This window comes from Typopeltis vanoorti, chromosome 5 (assembly GCF_054136105.1).
Source record: "Typopeltis vanoorti isolate ZY-2024b chromosome 5, IOZ_Tvanoo_1.0, whole genome shotgun sequence".
NCBI classification, from domain to species: Eukaryota; Metazoa; Arthropoda; class Arachnida; order Uropygi; family Thelyphonidae; genus Typopeltis; species Typopeltis vanoorti.
This window is the reverse complement of record NC_143553.1, coordinates 13449156-13470977: the sequence shown is the minus strand read 5'-3', so window position 1 is coordinate 13470977 and position 21822 is coordinate 13449156. Positions and strand designations below refer to the sequence as shown.

Genomic DNA, 21822 nt, shown 5'->3' with positions numbered 1-21822 from the left:
TAACAAGTTATATATATATATATATATATATATATATATATATATATATATATATATATATATATATATATATATATATATATATATATATATATATAACTACAGTAGAGCACGAGCGAGCGCCCTTTCCAGTCATGTTCTTTTCTCGGCAAACTCTAACCTTGAAGAACAGCCACATCAAGTTGATTGGGAACGCACTACTAATTTATATATTTGCAAGGATGAATTCGAAAGAAGAATCATCGAATCAAAAGAAATAGTTCTGGACCCTTCACATTTAAACAATAATCTTAGCTACAATTTACCCGATTCCCATAGCGCAGTAATCCAGTACTGGCGCTCAAAAATTAGCTGTCGCACACATTCTACTCATGCCAACGGTAGCACGCGGTCACCTATTCAAATATGACTGTTATTATTCTGCTTTTTATTAAGCTGTAAAGTTCATTTTTTACCGTGTTATTTTATGTCTTATGTTTTTATTTCTCACCTGAAGAAGTCGGATCACCGATGAAACTAGTTGTGATGTATTAAAGGTTTTTGTTATACTTTCTCGGGTTCTAGTCAGTTAAATTTATTTTTATAAATATATATATATATATATATATATATATATATAATGGCTTATGGGCATTTCACTTAACACAAAACAGGTGGATATATTTTCATGAACATGTTTCTTTTTTTTTTCCCATTGCGAAACCATCTTATAACCTGACATTAGTAACTTGGACAAAAATTCTCTAATGTCGACTCTAATGTATGTAACATATGGTTAATTTTATGAAAAACTATTCAGTATTAGAAATTGAATTCCTGTTACCAAAACATATGGACATTGGTCATTTGAAATTACAAATAAAAATCTCAACTGATGCTAATACAAAAAAAAATAATAATAAATAATAAAAATTACCTTCTAGATTTCAGATATCTCTTTAAGAAATAAATAAATGTTACTTATCACAAGGTGATTTCGCAACTTTGTCACTAAGCGATCCTTTCTCTAACACAATTTTACTAAACACTCACCCTCAAAATCTTTACCCGATCACCCTAACAAGCAATATACTGTATATATATAATGGCTTATGGGCATTTCACTTAACACAAAACAGTTGGATATATTTTCATGAACATGTTTCATTTTTTTTTTCTGTTGCCAAACCACCTTATAACCTTACATTAGTAACTTTGACAAAATGCTAATGTAGTCTTTAATGTATGTACCCTATGATTAATTTTATGAAAAACTATTCAGTATTAGAAATTGAATTCCTGTTACCAAAACATCCGAACATTGGTCATTTGAAATTACAAACAAAAATCTCAACTGATGTTAATACAAAAAAAAAATTACACTCTAGATTTCAGATATCTCTTTTATAAATAAATAAATGTTACTCATCACAAGGTGATTTTGCAACTTTGACACTAAGCGATCCTTTCTCTAACACAATTTTACTAAACATCCACCCTCAAAATCTTTCCCCAATCACCCTAACAAAAAAAAAAAAAAAAAAAAAAAATCAGCTAACGCCTTTTTATTCCCGTATACGGGAGTAGTCGAGGCCACAAGCGAGAAAAAATATATAATGACTTATGGGCATTTCTCTTAACACAAAACAGTTGCAAATATTTACATGAACATGTCTGTTTGTTTTTTTAAGTTGCCAAACCACCTTATAACCGTACATTAGTAACTTTGACAAAATGCTAATGTAGTCTCTAATGTATGTACACTATTATTAATTTTATGAAAAACTATTCAGTATTAGAAATTGAATTACTATTACCAAAACATATGAACATTGGTCATTTGAAATTACAAATAAATATCTCAACTGATTTCAATACAAACAACGACCATTGTTATGTTAAACTACACAAAGAAATAACTTACTTTTTCTCCAGAATGGCTCATCTTGTAAATAACTTCTGAATGCCAAGATAGATATTCCAAAATATAAGAAAAAATCACAATAACGAATCTCCGCAGAACGATCCTGTTTTGATGGAGGTCACCCTTGAGGAGTCCAAGACTCATCAAGGGAGGGCTCCTATTCTAGAGTCCTCTTATTTCCACTAACTACAACGAACCGAAATTACACAAACGCCATCTACCGCCCACCACCACAAGTATTCACATAGACAATCACAAACATCCATGTTCACAGTAGGATCTCCAATCTATTATGATAGCTGTGTATCGGATCACTGGTATAGTCCAAAAATTAATTACACTAATTTTGCTTAATCCATTAAGTTTTGTTTTCATAATACTTCTGACTCTTTTGGTGGAATCCGCTGCTGTCTGTTGCAGAAGCGGATATCACTGTCTTCTAATATTCTTAGGTATTCATAGTGTTCATTGGTTGAAATTATTTTTATTTATTTCTCCTGTTCAAAATTGAAATTGTTAGCAACACTGACTTTTCCTCATTTATTAGACAAAACTGCACATTTATCTAAACTAAATTCCATATTGATGTCCCGACTGAAAATACGAACGGAGTTCTGTAATGAGTATTCCTTATGACGATTTTACATATAGCTTTCAATCAACCATATACAGCAGATAAAAATAAAAAATAAAATAATAAATAAAACAGCTAATGCCTTTTATTCGCTTAAAGGGAGTAGGCAAGGCCTTTTAATCCTATTCAACTTTTGGAGACATAGCAGGCTCTTCAATCTCCACCGATAGCCAATCAGAGATAGCTGGCACATGTCCATCACTAATTAAATACGGCACTGGTGAAGAAACGGGCAAACAAGTGCTGCTATCTCTTGGTACCTACCCTAACAGGATATGTTACTGTCTGAAATAATGTGGCTTCTAAGATCTATTTTCTTGAGTTTACAGGATGTTAAACGCGAGTTTCCGGGAGTAAAAAACCGCTTGTCCGTACCAGAGATCGACTAACTTGCGAATCGGTCAAAGATAGGCTTAGAAAAAGTTCCTGCTGTCGACGACTAGACTTGAATTTAGGTTCTAACTTCGAGTGACCTACCACAGGGGTTGCAAACACCACTTCCACTGACCTCCACAGGCCTCTTATAGAGTAGATGTCGAATTTAAATATTACATTTAGGAATTTCATATCCACGTTATGTTTTCTTCAAAATCACAGAAAATGTCTATGGTTCATAGAAATAATTTCTTCAAATCATTTTACAAGGTGACAAGCAGTCACCTTCTAAAATTCCACATTTAAGGCAAATATCTCTGAATCGTACAATATTGACTATCAAAATTGTTTTCCATGATTTCTTAGCAGCAGCCAGAAACCAGCATATGTTTTGCTAATTCCGAATATTTGTAGTGATTTTAGGATCCAGGAGTGTAGGAGAAAATAGAATGCTGTCTTTTAATCTAGGCATGCTTTGTTTAAATTAGTTTTTCGTCATTTTCAAGTTCTGAGGATCATTACTATATTATTATTATTATTATTATTATTATTATTATAACCGTATCTCCATAGTCTCAAAATACTCATCGTGGGAGATCCCACATTGACACACTAACCATTATTTACACAATACCTATCATACTTCTCCTTAAATTCATTCACAACCACATCTGGCAATGCATTCCACCCTTTACAACCCTCTAAGTAAAAAATCTAGTCCTAACACACTTGTTAACCACACTGTTACATAATCTCCAGGGATAGCCTTTCGTCCTCTCCTTTCCTGCACTGGTCTTAAAAATGTCATCAGTATCAATCCTGTAAAATCTCTTTAATAATAATTTATATGCTTCTATCATATCTCCTCTCCTACATCTGTCAGCTAGTTTTTGGAGCCCAAAAATCTTCAATCTATCCTCGTAGGGAACATCCCACAGACCTGCAACAATATTTGTAACTCGCCTCTGAATTTTCTCCACCATTTCTTCATCACCAAGAAATCCAGGTGAACAGATCTGTGCACAATAGTCCAAATGCGGTCTTATGATTGCCTGATAAAGTAGGACAATAACTTCCTTATCCATACGTTTTAGTGTATTCTTCAACAACCATGTAATTTGATGTGAGATTTTAGCAATCTTTGCAATATGTCCTTTAAACTTAAGTTCTCTGTCCACAATAACTCCCAAGTCCCTTGCCTAGTCAACTTCTTGCAATTCAGTTTCGTTAATACAGTAAACAGCATGTGATCTCATCCACCTGAAGTGCATCCCCTTATACTTAGCCACTTCAAACTGACAGCCATTTCCCTTGTCCATACCGTCAGCATATTTAAGTCATCGTGCACGATATCTACATCATCTGAATTGATATCGCTCTTCCTAGTTTTGCATCATCAGCAAACAAGTGTATATTTCCTTTCAAAGTATTCCCAATATCATTGATGTACAAATTAAACAATAGAGGACCAAGCACTGAGCCTTGAGGTACACTACTAATTGCTTGCCTTCTCCTGCACTCAGGTCCTCCATAAACCACTCTTTGATATCTATCCACCAGCCATCCTCTAATCCATATCACCAGGTTCGGATCCATACCCATTTGCTCTAATTTATGCAACAGAGTTCTGTGTAGAATTTTGTCAAATGCCTTTGCAAAGAGCAGTAGTATAACTGAGTAAGTATTTACTTTATTCAACTCTACTGTTACTTTCTTATAGAACGTAAGCAAGTTACTGAGGCAAGACCTACCCTTCACAAAACCATGTTTTCCCTTATAAAGTATCATATTGCTGTCCATGCAGTCCTGAATTCTAATGTTGACCAATTTCTCCAAAACTTTAACTACCACTCCAGACATATTGATCAGTCTGTAATTTGCAACCTCAGTCTTATATCCTACCTTGTGCAGTGGAATTATTCCTCCTCTTTCCACTCTATTGGTACTTTACCAGAACTGAGGCTTAAATTAAATAGCCTGGTTGGAGGAGGTGCTAATTCTCTTGCACATTCTCGTAACACTTGGGCCGATATGTCATCTAACCCAATGGCAGTGTTAGCATTAATGTTCTGGAATATATTAAGCACCTCTATTTCGTCTATCTCTACAATCTCATCAGTCACTGACACATTTGACACTGCACTATCACAACCAAGACCCTACCTTTTGCAAAATGATCTCTAAGCAACTCAACTATTTGATTTGCTTCTGTAATTTCTCTACCATCAACACTTTTTTAAAGTAATTTTTCCGTGGTTATTCTTCTTTTTACTTGCCACATAGCGAAAGAACTCCTTAGGGTTTCTTTTGGATTCATCAGCTAGCTTCCTCTCATAATTAGCTTTGGCTTTATTAGTATAGGGGCCACTAATGACCAGATCAAGATCAAGATAAGATAAGGAATCGTGACATCATTGTGTGATAAGCTAATTGATGTCACTGTGTGTGTGTGTGTGATGCTGTGAGTGACGTCAGGAGATTGGAATGTTTGGAATTTCCCTAGGAGCACGTATGTGTGTGTGTGTGTGTGTGTGTGTGTGTGTGTGTGTGTGTATGTAACATGACGTCGTGTGTTTTGGTTCGCGTATGGAATTGTGGGTGTGTTAAGAGATAAGGAATCGTGTCGTGTTTGCTGGGGCAGTGTAAGCCAAATAGGGGTAGGGTGAATGGGGGAAGCGACGACAGTGTCGTGGATGTGTGTTGTTGTTGTGAGATGTAGATAATTGACGTAATTTGTTAGTTGTAAATAAGTGAGGTTATTGTTTTGAATGGAAAACGAAGATATATTAGTGGATAAGGATTCGTGGTGTAATTGGTGGAACACTTTTAACCAAATAGGGGTAGGGTGAATGGGGGAGGCGACGACACTGTCGTGGATGTGTGTTGTGGTGAGATGTAGATAAGTAAATGGTTTGCGTATGGAATTGCGGGTGAAGTTTAGAGATAAGGAATCGTGACGTTATGAGCTTGGAATTTTCTGGGGAACATATGTGTCAGTGACATCACGTGGTCTTTTGGTTTGTTTATGGAATTGTGGGTAATCTTAAGAGAAAAGATCGAGTATTTTATCCTTGGAATTTCCCAGGGTGACAAATAACCGTCATTGACGTGATGTGGTGTTTGGTTCTCTATTGGTGACTGTACGCCTTTTCCAATAAGTGTGATATTCCTTTTCTATTAACGACTATAGGAAATTAGTTTAGAGTCAAGAGATGACTGCAGCATTTAGACATTTTCTAAATAATTAATTATAGGCTATCATTGTTATCCTTCAAGCACACACACACACACACACACACACACACACACACACACACACACACACATACGAGTTTCTTATTTTTATCTTTACTAGAATTCTAACCAGAATAACTGAGCAAAAAAAAATAAATAAATAATAAATAAATAAAATGTATGTGAGTTTACTGTGGCTTCAGAAATAAAATTAAAAAAAAATATATCTATATATATATATATATATATATGGTCTTACTTGACTGATTTGATAATACTCCCCACATGACAATCCAAACTTCACAACTCACAAGTATTAGCAGCAGTAATATAAATCACCCCATTGACGTTTTTGCAATGGTTCTTGATTTTCACATGCAAAGAAAAAATCTTATTAACTCTTGTTCCTTGTAGCTCCATTTCTAGAGATATGTAATTCTTATAAGTTCCCAGGGTGACGCCCATCTGTTATTGACGTCACTTTGTGTGATGTTTAGAGTATGTAATACACGAATTTCTCATATATGTATTTCGTTCCTTTTTCTGAATATGGGAATTTTTAGTAAAGATAAAGTAAAGATTATTGAAGAAAAAATGAAAGAGTTTGAGAACAGGAATCAAACCTTGGAGATTCAGTGGCAAACTCTGAAAAAAACATTGATTTGATTCTGCCAGAGAGGCATGTGGTGAGGTTGTCTGTAAGGATAAAAAAATCAGAAGTCCCTGGTGGACACAGGAAGTTAAAGAGGCAGTGAAGGAAAAGAAGAAAGCACATCAAAAGTTCCTGTCAAATAAGTCAGCTTGAGCTCTTAGAGAATATAGAGACAAATGCAAGAATGCTAAACACTGTGTAAAACTAGCTAAACAAAAGTCATGGGAGGACTTTGGCAAGAATATAGAAAATAAATATCAAGAAGGTGGCAAAATATTCTGGAGGTTGTTGAAGAAGCTTAAGAATGGAAGAAAGAGTGCTGTAAAAGGAATTAGAGATGATAAAGGTGACATGAAAATGGGAGAAAAAGATATCCCTGAAGTATGGAGTAATTACTTTGAAAACTGCTAAATGAAACAAGCAGTGATGACAGCACAGTGGTACAAATTACTGACCAGGCATGCGGTCGGGAATACATATCCACACTTGAAGTATGGATATGTATCCATACTTGAAGTAGAAAAAGCCATCAAAGGCTTGAAATGTGGAAAGGCTGCAGGAGTAGATGATATTCGACCAGAAATGCTGAAGTATGCTGGTATAAGAGTCTTGCAGTGGCTGCACTGCATAGTTCAGAACGCCTGGACAGAGGGAAGAATTCCCGATGGTTGGAGTAGAGCTCTAATAGTACCCATATATAAAAAGGGAAATAAAACTGCATGTGAGAATTACAGAGGTATTTCCCTACTGAGTGTTCCTGGCAAGATCTATGCAAGTATACTTGAGAAACGATTGAGAAGAATTGTGGAAGAAAAGCTTGGTGAAGAACAAGCTGGATTCAGGCCAAATAGAGGCTGTCAGGATCAGATCTTCACTTTACGACAAATAGTCGAGAAACCATGGGAATATAACGGAGATCTGTATTTAAGTTTTGTCGATTTGGAAAAGGCATATGATAAGGTGCCAAGAGAGAAGCTATTCAATCCCCTCTGTTATTCATTATCTATATGGATCACATTATGAAGGAAAGTGGTATTAAACATGATAACAAAATTGGAGATGTTAATGTCAGCTCTTTGCTTTATGCAGACGATGTTATACTTCTAAATAAATCTGCTACAAGTCTGCAAGATTCTCTGACTAAATTGAATTGCTGTTGTAATAGATATGGTATGAAGGTCAGCAATAAAAACACAAAGACAATGAAAATAGGCAGAATCATTGAAAATGTCAACTGTGTTGTGAATGGAGAACCTGTGGAACAAATAAAACATTTCAGCTATTTAGGCACGATTTTTACTGAAGATGATAAATTAAATATAGAAATAGACAACAGAATCAGCAAAGCTGGTATGGTGCGTAGTCAATTGAATAAATTCATATGGAATAAGAGAGAAATTAGTCGGAACACTAAATTAGTTGGATACAAGACAGTGTTCAAACCAGTTTTAACTTATGGATCTGAGAGCTGGGTCAGAAGTAAAACACTTGACCAAAGACTAGAGACCATAGATATGAGAGTGCTGAGAAAGATTATAGGAGTGAACAGATGGCATCAATGGCAATATCATGTTAAAAATGAGGATATTAGGAAAGAATTTGACATTGTCAGCATCCAGGAATGTGTTAGCAGAGCTAATCTCAGATGGTATGGTCACTTAAACAGAATGGGCGAGGAAAGATTAGCAAAACAAGGGTTCTCTGCCAGGTTGGCAGTAAAACGACCCAGAGGAAGACCAAGATATAAGTGGATTGATACGGTACAAAGTGCTTTAGACGATAGAAATATAAGATCTGATAATGTTGGAGTCTTGACAAGAAACAGACTGATTTGGAGGAAAATTGTAGATAGGAAATTAATGATGATGTCATTTTTTTCATGTAGTACTATCATAACTTGTACACCCCTTGAGGGTACATGGCAGGAATTTGATGATGATGATATATATATATGGTCTTGCTTGACTGTTTTGATAATACTCCCCCCATGACAATCCAAACTTCACAACTCACAAGTATTAGCAGCAGTAATAGAAATCACCCCATTGATGTTTTTGCAATGGTTCTTGATTTTCACATGCAAAGAAAAAATCTTATTAACTCTTGTTCCTTGTAGCTCCATTTCTAGAGATATGTAATTCTTATAAGTTCCCAGGGTGACGCCCATCTGTTATTGACGTCACTTTGTGTGATGTTTAGAGTATGTAATACACGAATTTCCCATATATGTATTTCGTTCCTTTTTCTGAATATGGGAATTTTTAGCTTAGTCGCTTTCTAAATAATTAATTACATCCTATCATTGATTTCTCGCAGTGTTGTTCAAAGGGTATGTTGGTAACTGTGGGAAAGCAGAAGTGTTTCCCACAGTTGCAGAAGTGTCTTTTGACACTCTTCTGCGCAAGTTTATTCATTTGTGATCGTGGCAATTGTTACTGTAGTATACTTTAGGGTTACATTTTTTTTTATTTTTAAACCAATTTTGTGATGATAATTCGTATTTTTCCCTCACTGTACATTTTTAATTTTCTTTTTCTTCATTGTTATTACATTGCTTCTTTTGCCAGCATAAAAAAATAAATAGTTATTTATTATTATTTCAGTGAGTATTAGCTCTAGTATTATGCATTATCTTAATTTCTGTTACAAACTCCCAATCATTTATTATTATTATTATTCGTGACACACTCCAACACCTACTACTACTACTACTAATAATAATAAGATTTGGACAAATTGGTCTGAAAAACTAGAAAATCAATCACTATGCATCATGAATTACATACACCAAGTGATGTTGACCAGCTTACCTACTAAAAATAATAGGTGAATGGGGTCTTCTTCGAGTGACACAGACTGTGGAAGAAATTGAAATTAATTTAAAATATTACATCGACAATACGCTGAGAAAATGCTCCAATCCATCTCACAAGAAGGCTTTCTAAAAATCATTGGAAACAAATTTGAGTATAAAAAGTTATAGCAAAATAATCGACATGTGCGCTGGAAAAATAGACATCTGCAAAAAAAAGTTCTTTGAGATATTGAGGAAAAAATTGTTGTAACCAAGACATGGCAATACCTGCAATATGGATATGTTAAAAACAGAAGCAGGGGTATTTCTTCTAGCCACTCAAGTATAGGAATTACAAATTAATGCAATCAAAGTGAACATTTTGAATATCAATAATAATAGCAAATGCAGATTTTACGATATTAGAAAGATGAAACTGTAGAACTTTTGATCAATTCGACAGCATGTTAGCCCAAACTATAAATACCATCATTATCAAGTAGCTAAAATAATTCATTGCCATGTATGCAAAAAATATGGCTGTCCTACTTCTGATGACTGTGTAGCTCAGTGAAAGTGGCGTTTGCACTCAACAACGCTTGACTAATCGAAAGAAGACTTGGGTTCAAATGTAGTCGTCAGCTAGAGAGGCATTTTTCTAAGCCTTTTATCGACCGGTTCCCGAGTTAGTCGATCTCTGGCACGGGCAAGGAGGCTTTTTCTTCCGGAAACTCGAGTTTTTTTTTCGTCCGGTCAACTCAAGAAAATCAACGTCGAACCCATGACATTAAAAATATTGTGTTAAAGTCAAGACCCACGAGATGGCGACACGTTTTACCGTCTGTTGACTGTGTGCCGATTAAATTAGTGAATGCCTTGGACCAGCTATTCCTGACTGACTACCAGTGTCGATAGAACTGCCCGGTCAGTCTCCAAAAGAGTTACCTTGGGCTTGAACGGCCTCGCCTATTCCTTGTACGAGAATAAAAGGTATATATATATATATATATATTTTAATGTATGCCCGGAAACTCGGGTTTTTCGTCCCGCAAACTCAAGAAAATCGACCGTAGAACCCACCTTATTTCATACATTAAATATATTGTGTTAGGGTTAGGGACCACGAGATGGCGGCACTTGTTGAATCGTCTCTCCTCACTGCGTGCCGCTTAATTAGTGATAGCCTTGGACCAGCTATCTCTGATTGGCTGCCAGTGAATATTGAACTGCCTGCTCAGTCTCCAAAAGTTAGATAGGGCTAAACGGCCTCGCCTACTTCCTTTATACGAGAATAAAAAATGCGTTAGCAGATTTTTTTTAGATGAAGAAATATGATTTTCATACTTCTGATAACTGGTGGTAGCATAAAATAGAAACAGTATTGGGTAACGATATAGCAGACATTTTCTAGAACTTTAAAAGACAAAGTGATGGACATTTGGAACGCAGTAGATGTTTCATCACACTTATTGAACATCGACAAGTTTGGATTATTGAAATCGAAATCTGGCAATCGATGTTGGCCGGCTGTGGATTAACACACCAAAGTCATCCAAAGAGTTATCAGTACACTTCGTGGAATTTCAAAGAAGCTATCCAAATATTTACAAGAATTAAACATTATTGAATTGACCATATCCGATAAAAAAAAAAGAATGGCAGTACTCGGAACATATTTTACTACAATAGCTGACAGACAATTCTTAGTTTGTTTGGTGGAATCTGAATTGTACAACAGTTAAATTGTTGTTTGAATATCTTTTGTTTCTGTGTATAAAATGTGTGAATATAATAACAACAATTTTTATTCATACAGAGTATTTACATGTATACAATTAAATATACTATTACATTTTCTGTTCAGTACAGAATGCAGAGTAGAGTGATTTTTGTAAATATAAATGTACATAATTTTTTTTTCAATATCAATATCATAGCTTATTATTATACAGCCTATTTTACATATACACATTTTTTTTTATTTTTGTATCAGTAACTTCATTATTGTTATACACCTTACTGACTGTTTTGTTACATAATCTGCAATCTTTGATTATGAGGATTACACGTGTGTAGCTCAGTGGGTGTGGCGTTTGCCAACCACGGCGCTTGGCCGCACGAAGGAAGACTTGGTTTCGAGTCTAGTCCGCGACTAGAGGAAATTTTTCTAAGCCTTTTTTCGACCGGTTCCGGAGTTAGTCGATCTCTGGCACATGCAAGCAGGTTTTTCCTCCCGGAAACTCGGGTTTTTCGTCCTGTAAACTCGAGAAAATCGACCGTAGAACCCACATTATTTCAGACATCAAATATATTGTGTTAGGGTCAGGGACCACGAGATGGCAGCACATTTGAGCCGTCTCTCTTCACTGAGTACCGCTTAATTAGTGATAGCCTTGGGCCATCTATCTCTGATTGGTACCAGTGGAGATTGAACTGCACACTCAGTCTCCAAAAGTTAGATAGGGCTAAATGGCCTCGCCTACTCCCCGTATTCGGGAATAAAAAGGCGTTAGCTTAACGTAGATGAGTGAAGCGAATTAATCCCACCTACTTCGAAGCATGGTTTAGTTTTTAGGAAGAGAGCGGAATTAGCCTTCTCTATTTCTGTTGTTGTTACTGTTTGTGAATGGGATGTAGGCATTGGATGCTGGTGATTTGCGATGTGTATATTAGTGTTAATGGTATATTAACTTTGTTGGTATATTTCCCAGAGTTCGTGTTTTAATGTTCTGTATTTATCTATGTGTTTTAAATTTCTTGGTAGATTGTTGAGTTGTGTGGGTATCTGATGTGATCTCACAAAAGAACCGTATGAGGTGTTGAAGGGTGTGGGGATGTAGAGAGTTGTTGTAGGTCGTGTTATACGATATGTGTCTGTTGTTTCGATAGGTGATGTAGAAATAATTCATTATTAATGTTATGTAGTGTTTCAGGCTTTTAATGCTCAGGATTCTGTGTGTCGCCATGTCCTGGTCGAACATCGATTGTTGCGTATAAGTTGTCCAAATCACTGTTGACATAATTTCCTTATGTAATATTTCTAATTTTGTTAGGTGGCTGTTTGATGTGTTTGCATAGACTGTTATACCGTATATGAGTAGGGATTCGTAGATACCGTATATAGGAGTTTTTTATGTTGGACGGAATAATGTATTTTATTTAGAAGAGTTTTGCTGCGATGATCCGGAGTTTGGTATGTAGGCATTAGATATGTTTTGTCCATTTAAGGTGGCGACCTATTATTATTATTTTTATTATTATTATTATTATTGTTGTTGTTGTTGTTATTGTTCCGGGCAACTCCAAGGAGTCGACAGACTAATCGAGGGAGGCCCTAACATCATGTCAAGAACAACTATTCGACATTGACACAGTATCTATCATACCTTGCCTTGAACTCTTTCACGGTCGTAGCACACACAACAGAATCTGGAAGCTTATTTCACTCATTCACCACTCTCCAAGTAAAGAACCTAGCTCTAACACCCTTGTCAACCACGCTCTTGCCCAGCTTCCATGCATAGACCCTAGTCCTCCCACCACCAGTCATATTTTCAAAAATATCTTCTGGATCAATATTATAGAAACCCTTCAGTAATTTGAATGTCTCAATCATATCACCCCTCCTCCGCCTATCGTCCAATCTCTGCAATCCACAAGTCTTCAACCTATTCTCATAAGGTTCATTCCACAGACCTTCTATCATCTTGGTCACTCGTCTCTGGATCCTCTCCACTTCCTCCCCATCACGAAGAAACCCTGGTGCCCATAACTGGGCACAGTAGTCCAGATGAGGGCTTATCAAGGCTCAATACAGAGGAACAACAACTTGTTTGTGTCTGCATGTTAAAGTATTTTTCAGAAGCCAAGTGATTTGATGAGCTGATTTAGTCACTTTTGCAATGTGCCCCCTAAACTTCAATTTCCTATCCACCTACACTCTCAAATCCTTGGCCTCATCAATCTCCTGGAGTACGGTTCCACCAATGCGATATACTGCCGCTATTCTTTTCACCCCAAAAGTGCATAACCTTACACTTTGCCACATTAAATTGACATCCATTTTTCCTAGCCCAGTCCTCCAAACTATCCAAATCATCCTGTAAAATTTTGACATCCTGTGCAGTCACAATTGCTCTACCCAACTTTCAATCATCAACAAACAAGGGAACACTTCCTCTCAAATCCTTTCCTATATCATTGATGAACAAATTGAAAAGTAGTGGTCCAAGGACAGGGCCCTGTGGCACACCACTAGTCACAAGCCGTCTTTTAGACTCCACTCCTGCATAAACCACTCTCTGGTATCTCTCCTTCAACCACCCTCCTATCCATCTCACCGACCCTATATCTATCCCCATCTGCTCCAGTTTACTGATTAGGGTTCCATGTGGTATCCGGTCAAAGGCCTTGGCAAGGTCCAGTAGTATCACTGTAAACCCATTACCCCTATCCAGTTCAGCCGTCACTGTGTTATGAAACGTGAGCAAGTTACTGAGGCATGATCTACCCTTCACAAAACCATGTTGTCCTCCACACAATATCCTATTTTCATCTATCCAATCCTGTATTTATTTCTTGACTAATTTCTCTAAGACCTTGACAATGATTCCTGATATGCTAATCGGTCGGTAATTTACAACAGCAGTCTTGGAACCACCTTTATGCAGTGTAACTATTTACCCCTCTTTCCACCCCCTTGGGACTAACCCAGACCTGAGGCTCAAATTAAACAAAATGGTCAAGGGTACTGACAATTCTTTAGCTGCTTCTCGTACGACACGAGCTGGTATACCATCCAATCCCATGGATGTATTGAGATTGAGGTTACGCAATAGACTACTCAACTCCACTTCATTCACCACAATTCCCGTATAATCTACTGGTTTAATCATTTCTGCAATGTAACCACCTGGATTATATTCTCTCACTCAGTAACTCAACTATATCAACTGATTCAGTTACCTTCCCACCATTGGCATTCTTTGAAATCATTCTGCCATGTACATTTTCCCCTTAACTTGCTACATATCTAAAAAACTGTTTAGAATTCTCTTTAGCATGCATGGCCAATGTTCTTTGGTAATCTTTTTTTGCTTTTCTTACCACACTCGTTACCCTTCTGGCCTGGTTATGCCGTTCTTGTGCCTGCCGGTCATCTTTCTCCTTAAATTCCCTCCATAGTTTTTTCTTTTTTTGAAGATCAAGCTTAATGGTGTTATTCATCCATTTAACCCCTACTTGATTTATTATTTGGACTCTAGGTATACAGTCAGCCATTACTTCATGCAAACACTTCTTAACTGCTTCCCATGCATTATCAACTTCTAGTCCTTGCAGTTGTACATGCCATGGCACTGAACCAATCAAACTCCTAAGCTTCTCATTCTTTCCAGCCCGATGATTCTACATGTACCCTGTCTTAATTGAAAATTCCACACCTTTAGCCACCTCCCAAGTCAAGACCCTATGATTACTCTCACCAATTGGTGGTAATGTGGTCATATTTGTTACCGCCAAATCCTCAGATGTAATTACTAGGTCAAGCACTCTCTGACCCCTAGTATTTTCCATTACATGCTGTCACAGATAATTATCCCTTAATAACCGCATAAAATCCAGTTCCTTCCTCCCGTGGGTCCTCTCCTCACTCCAATCAATGCGACCATAGTTGAAATATCTCATAATACCCTCCTTCCACTCATTTCTTCGATTTGCTTGTGCATACTGTCACCACCATCTTTTCCATCACCTGGTCTATAGCAGCACCCAATTGTATATTTAGTTCTGCTAGCCACAATGTCACACCAAATGGCCTCAAATGTGCTCTTTTCTCTATCCTGCAATTCAACTTCTATTCTCCTTGGCTGTAGCTCATCAGCTATCATCAAGAATACTCCTTCCCCATTTTATTCTCTCTGTCATTCCTTAACACAGTATACCCATCACATTCAATCCCACTAGCTATATCGTCTACAGTCAGCATTGATTCACTAATACCAATAACCTGTGGTCCGGAAGTGCCAACCATTGCCAAAAACTCTTCCTTCTTGTTCCTAATATTCCTAGCATTAGTGCACATGAATTTAAGATCCCCATTAGCCCAAACCCTACCTTGATGCCTTATATTAACTATCCCACTCTGATTTGTTGTCCTTATTCGCTCGGGCATATTATATTCATTTATTCAACTGCCTCCCTAAGGACTGTATATCTATCCTCCCCCTCTTAATAAATCTAGTTTCCCTGAATTTGCACATCCATTACATTCAGCAACACTTTCTCAGGTCTTCTTACACCGTAACCATTCAAATGCAAGCCATCCATCTTATGTAGATCCTTTTGCCCATCAAACTCACTCCACACATCCACAAATTCCACGCCACTCGTCATATATAACCCATGAATAAAGTCATTCGCTATTATGGCTCTCCTGTTAAACATTTCACTGTCATACCGTGGCAAAAGACTAATCATTCTAACTCTGTCACTCTTTTCTTTTGCTACCTCAAACAATTCATTCAGGTCTTCTATCATTTCCATTTTATCTCCTTTCAAATCATTCGTACCTACCACAACAATCATTTCTTTCACCCTTTCCTTTTGCTCTCTAATAGACTCCGTTACATCCTTTGTGGTTGCACCAGGTTGGTACGATTTTGTCAAATCCTCTACTAACACACCTCGTACTAACGAGTCTCCATAGAGCACTCTATCCTTCATTTTGTTCATGTTCACACTCATATGCCTATTTTTCCTGTCATACTTTTTATTATTGGTTGGTTCATTCAGTCGACTTTTGCTCATACGCTCTAGCTGCTGTTTTGCCCTTTGTATCGCATCATTCAACAACGCGATCTCACTCATTGCATATATCTCATCTCTTTTATTCTCTGTAAAACCATTAATACTATCATTCACACTCTCACAATTCTCTGGTACAACGTCGCCGTTTTTCTTTTCATATCCCTATTTTCTTCATTCTGAAATTCGACAAAAATATCACACTCACGATCCGAAATACACTTCAATTCCTCATTCTCCCTACAATTTCTACACACAGTCACTCCTTTATTATCATCTGACCGCACTCCGCAACGCGTACATTTCGCAGATATCTGAAACACTGAATCATCTCCTTTACATTACCGTTGTTGAAAGAAGATGGCAAACCATCATTATTGGCCGCCATTTTCCTTCGTACTGAGGCCATACTTACTAGTAATGTATTTTATCAAATTATAATTTATAAACACCAAAAATACACAAACAGACACACTAAGATACGCAAGGGAAACAAAACTACGCAATATTAAAGTAAATTTATCAACGATAACTGAAAATAACGCTTATCTTATCTGGAGCTTTCTCAAACACTACACACTACGAATCCCTCTAGCGGCGACATCCCAACAAACACTTTAGTACACTAACTACACTAATAAAACTACAATAATATACTAAAATTACACACTAAAATTACACAATTAAATCTAACAAAATATTAATAAATCAACAAAAATCACAAATCTTTCAGGAGCTCTCCGACAGTGAGTTTTTATCTATTACTGCAGTTTTTATCTATGTAGAGACCAAAGTATTTTGTTTGTGATACAGGTTTGATTTCGGGACATTGGCAGGTTTTTTGTTGTGAATGCAGCGGTATGTGTGACAATGTATCGATAGGGGCTGTGGCGCATGATTCTTATGTTGTGTATTATCAACATCTGCGTTTTGGTGCCGTTAATTACAATTGCGTTTTGGTGCCGTTAATTACAATTGCGTTTTGGTGCCGTTAATTACAATTGCGTTTTGGTGCCGTTAATTACAATTGCGTTTTGGTAGAAGTATGTTGTGATTTCATTTAGGTCTTGTTATGCTTTGCAGAGAGCCGTGTTGATGTCTGTGTGGATTGTTAGTAGTCCGGTGTCATCTGCCTACTGAAATATTTGACTTCTTATGGCCATGTTAACAACATCGTTAATGTATATGTTGAATAGTGTGGATGATAATATGGCACCTTGAGGTACACCGTGATTTATTTGTATATCCCTGCTGTGACATGTACCTATTTTTGTTACTTGTGTTCTATTTGAGAGGTAGTTCTTGAACCATGTATGCAGTGTTCCTCTTATACCTATTGAGTATTGTTTGGTGAGTAGTATGTCATGTTCAAGTGTGTCAGATGCTTTGGTTAGGTCCAGTAGTATAAGGACGGCGTACTTGTTTTTCTCGAGAGCTTTGTTTATTGTGTCGGTCATGTCTTATAATAAAGTAATGGTGCTTTTTGTTTTCTAAAAGATGTATTGGTTTTGTGAGATGATGTTGTACTTCTGTAAATAGTTCTGTAGTCTAGTGTGTGTTATTTTTTCTAGAATTTTTGAGATGAGTGGTAGTGTAGCTATTGGTCTGTAGTTCTGAGTATCGTTTGTTTTACCGTGTTTGTATATTGGAGTAATTACTGCAGTTTTTAGTTGTTGTGGAATAATGCCTGTGTCGAATATTATGTTCACGAGTTTCAAAAGCATTGGATTTATTCGTTCCAAGTGTGTTATAAGGTCTTTGTTTCTTATTTTGCCTATTTTCTGGCTTTTATGAGATTGTCTCTTGTGGACTTGCTTGTAAGATGAACTATAACTGGTGCAGGTCGTGGCAAGCCTTGTTTTTGCTCTTCCTAGGAATGTCGTCAAGTTGTAGGTGGATATCAATTGCATGGCCTAATTTTAAAACTACATCACTGAGATTTTCTGTAGGTGCAGTTTTAGGAAGACCGTTAATGGCAAGATCTTCTTTATGTTGTTGCTGATTTAATCATTCGTATCGTAGTTTTAGGGAATGAAGTTCTTGACGGAGTGCAGATGTCTCTTTCACCAAATTGTATAGCCTACCAGTTAGTGCGTTAATGCTGATTTTAATGTCTTTTATCGTCTGCAACACTTCTATAACTGCGAAATTATTGTTTGACTTAATCTTTATCTTCCCTAATTTATTTGTCAATTCTTCGTTCTGTTTGTCAAAGAGTTCTTGCTCAAGCTTTTATAGTCTCTAGGCCGTTTTCTATTAGTATATTTAAAGAGTTGAAATTATAGGACTCACAAAGCCGATACAAATTAAAATCTCAGAAGACATAGAAAGGCTGCCACGGTAAAAACAAGTCTCCTATAAAATAAATAAAAATAAATCTGCTAATGCCTTTTATTCCCTTATAGAAAGAAGGTGAGGCCTTTTTACCCTATCTTGCTTTTTAAGACTGAGTGGGCAGTTCAATCTCCACTGGTAGCCAATCAGAGATAGCTTGCCCATGTCTATCACTAATTATAGCGGCCACCGATGAAGAGGCTTGCAAACAAGTGCTGCCATCTCTTGTTGTCTAACTCTAGCAAGATATGTTACTGTAGAAGTAGTTCAAAAAGAAGACCACATTAAAAATGAATGTGAACCATCAAGACAGATGCAATAACACAAGAATATGTGTGTAGAGGCTTAAGTGCTGTGAGGGCATCATGTTGGAGGCTTAATGGATTTTTTACAACACTCAAAAAGAATTAAAATAGAATTTAATACTTCCTATATTTCGTCCTAGTCACTAGGACATCTATGGGAATTACAAAAACAATTAATGTAACATGCACACACAAATCTTACAATACTAAGCCCAACCACGTGGGTGACACGTGGTTGGGCTTAGTATTGTAAGATTTGTGTGTGCATGTTACATTAATTGTTTTTGTAATTCCCATAGATGTCCTAGTGACTAGGACGAAATATGGGAAGTATTAAATTCTATTTTAATTGTCACCCACGTGGTTGGGCTTAGTATTGTAAGATTTGTGTGTGCATGTTACATTAATTGTCTTTGTAATCCCCGTAGATGTCCTAGTGACTAGGATGAAATATAGGAAGTATTAAATTCTATTTTAATTATTTTTGAGTGTTGTAAAAAATCCATTAAGCCTCCAACATGAACACAAGAATATATCGGCAATTTCCAGACCTTTTAGATCATTAATTTGACCTCTCAAACATCAGCCTACATCCAACACAGCAATCAAATTAATAAATGATATCTAACCGTTGTCATCCTCAAATAATCTTACTAAAAAGCTTTGAGGATGCGAGCTGAGACACTAATCTCAACTGAGATCAACAGAAAGAAAGAAAAAATACATTGAAGTGTTACAGCGCTTAAATACATTAAAAGCAAAAATTGTAAAATATATATAACTTATTGTCATACTATAAATACTGTTAAAAATGTAATATTTTCAAACTGCAACTATAAATTACCATCTGCAGTAACTATTATTAACATGTGGAGCAACATGTTTTATAAATTATTATTATTATTATTATTATTATTATTATTATTATTATTATTATTATTATTATTATTATTATTATTATTATTTTAACGGTGTCTCCATGAAGTCAAAAGACTCATTGCGGGAGACCCGACATTGACACACTAACCATTATTTACACAATACCTGTCATACCTCTCCTTAAATTCATTCACAATCAGTTCTGGCAAAGCATTCCACCCATTCACAACCCTCCAAGTAAAAAATCTAGTCTTAACACCCTTGTTAACCACACTCTTACACAATCTCCAGGGATGGCCCCTCGTTCTCTCACATCCTGCATTGGTCTTAAGAATATCATCAGTATCAATCCTGTAAAATCCCTTTAACAATTTAAATACCTCTATCATATCTCCTCTCCTACGTCTATCAGCTAGTTTTTGGAGCCCACAGATCATCAATCTATCCTCATAGGGAACATCCCACAGACCTGCAAATGCATAATACATAATCATAATTTTAATAATAAAAATCATTGAATTAAAAAAATACTATTATTATTATTATTATTATTATTATATGTAATTTTTATAATTTTTAAATTTTGTAACTTCCATAATTTTATTAATTGTATGCAAGATATAATAAATAGAATTGTATGCATGGGTGTGATAAGCAGGTTTTTTTCGTGCTGAGTTGTGAATGATTGGTATGCCTTGTCTGAGAGTGTGGTGTCTGCAAGTAGTTTGAGTGTGTTTATGATACAGTATGATGAGCTGTGTGTGTGATAAAAGGATGAGTCTTTTACCTCGCAGATGAGTCTTTGCCTCCTTGGAGTAATAATAATAATAATAAAGTGTTTATTATTATTATTCAAAAAAAATTATTATTAATGTTATTCTGCCAATCCGGTAATTTTGGTTTTATCTGTTTGCGTATGTTACGAGTGCGCATGGGCGTATTTACTTAATTCATCAGCTGGCGGTGTTGTGTTCGATGTGCTTATTATCTTGGAATTATTATTCAGGCCTCCATGGAGTCAACAATTGGTGAATGGTTGCGGTGTTACTAGTTTGAGTTTGTCATTTCTTGCCTTCTGTTAATGGAAAACAAAGATCCTCCCTCCACCCCCGTATTTAGAGGAAAGTGTGCAATAACTAGTTCTCTGCTCTTCAGTTTTATGTTTTGATGTTACGAGAAATATATGAAAGATTCAACAAAATCATATATTTTTTAACTACTATTACAAATAATTTTTACTTGAGATGCAGAAAAGAGTTTATTGTCACTAATAATGTCTAAGAACTTCTCCGAAAATTACTGCAATGTTAAAATAGTGATAACTGTGCATTTTGACTTTGTAGGTAGAACCATATCTTGAGAACATGCACTCCTGGATTTGAGGGACATAATATATACTGTATATGAGTGTACTGATAGGTCGTGTTAACAGGATGGAAGGTGAATTATTCAAGCAGTTTATATCTGATGGTAAGATACTTTTGTCGTATGGTATTTATTAATACGTTGACTATTTCATGTTTTCTTTTGGGCATGTATTTTCTAGTAGTGATATTTACTATTTTGATATAAATCGTTGAAAACGAGAGTACAGTAAGAGACCAAAATTGGTGATCACGTCTGGCTCCGCGTTAAACCGACGTGTTTTATCGTTCGCTGTCGCTAAGAGTCCGCTCATCGGCCAAGTTATCGTGCAACTTATAATTTCATGAGTATATATATATTAAATGTCCTGTATTCTTCCAGGCAATGAATTAGGATTGGACTTCATATAAAAAATCGCGCACTAAACTCGTTTTCTTTTTTTTGGCCTCTAACCGTATTCTTTATTTTTATTTATTTATATTTGATTGACGAGCAGAGACAAGCAAGTTATTGTTCCTCTGTACCGAGCCTATATAAGACTCC

The 21822-nt window shown here is 36.2% G+C and overlaps 2 protein-coding genes across 2 annotated transcripts in view; both read left to right on the top strand.

Moving 5' to 3' along the window:
• LOC150106232 (voltage-dependent calcium channel subunit alpha-2/delta-3-like) overlaps positions 1-21365 on the top strand; it is a 2133114-nt gene extending 2111749 nt beyond the window's left edge. Inside the window, exon 39 of the mRNA XM_090393048.1 lies at positions 21258-21365. The gene's annotated coding sequence lies outside the window, so the exon portion shown is untranslated. The remainder of the gene's footprint in view (positions 1-21257) is intronic.
• fws (Conserved oligomeric Golgi complex subunit 5 four way stop) overlaps positions 20643-21822 on the top strand; it is a 574187-nt gene continuing 573007 nt past the window's right edge. Inside the window, exon 1 of the mRNA XM_090393051.1 lies at positions 20643-21384. Coding sequence (XP_090249177.1) covers positions 21318-21384 — 67 coding nt within the window. The 5' untranslated portion in view covers positions 20643-21317. The remainder of the gene's footprint in view (positions 21385-21822) is intronic.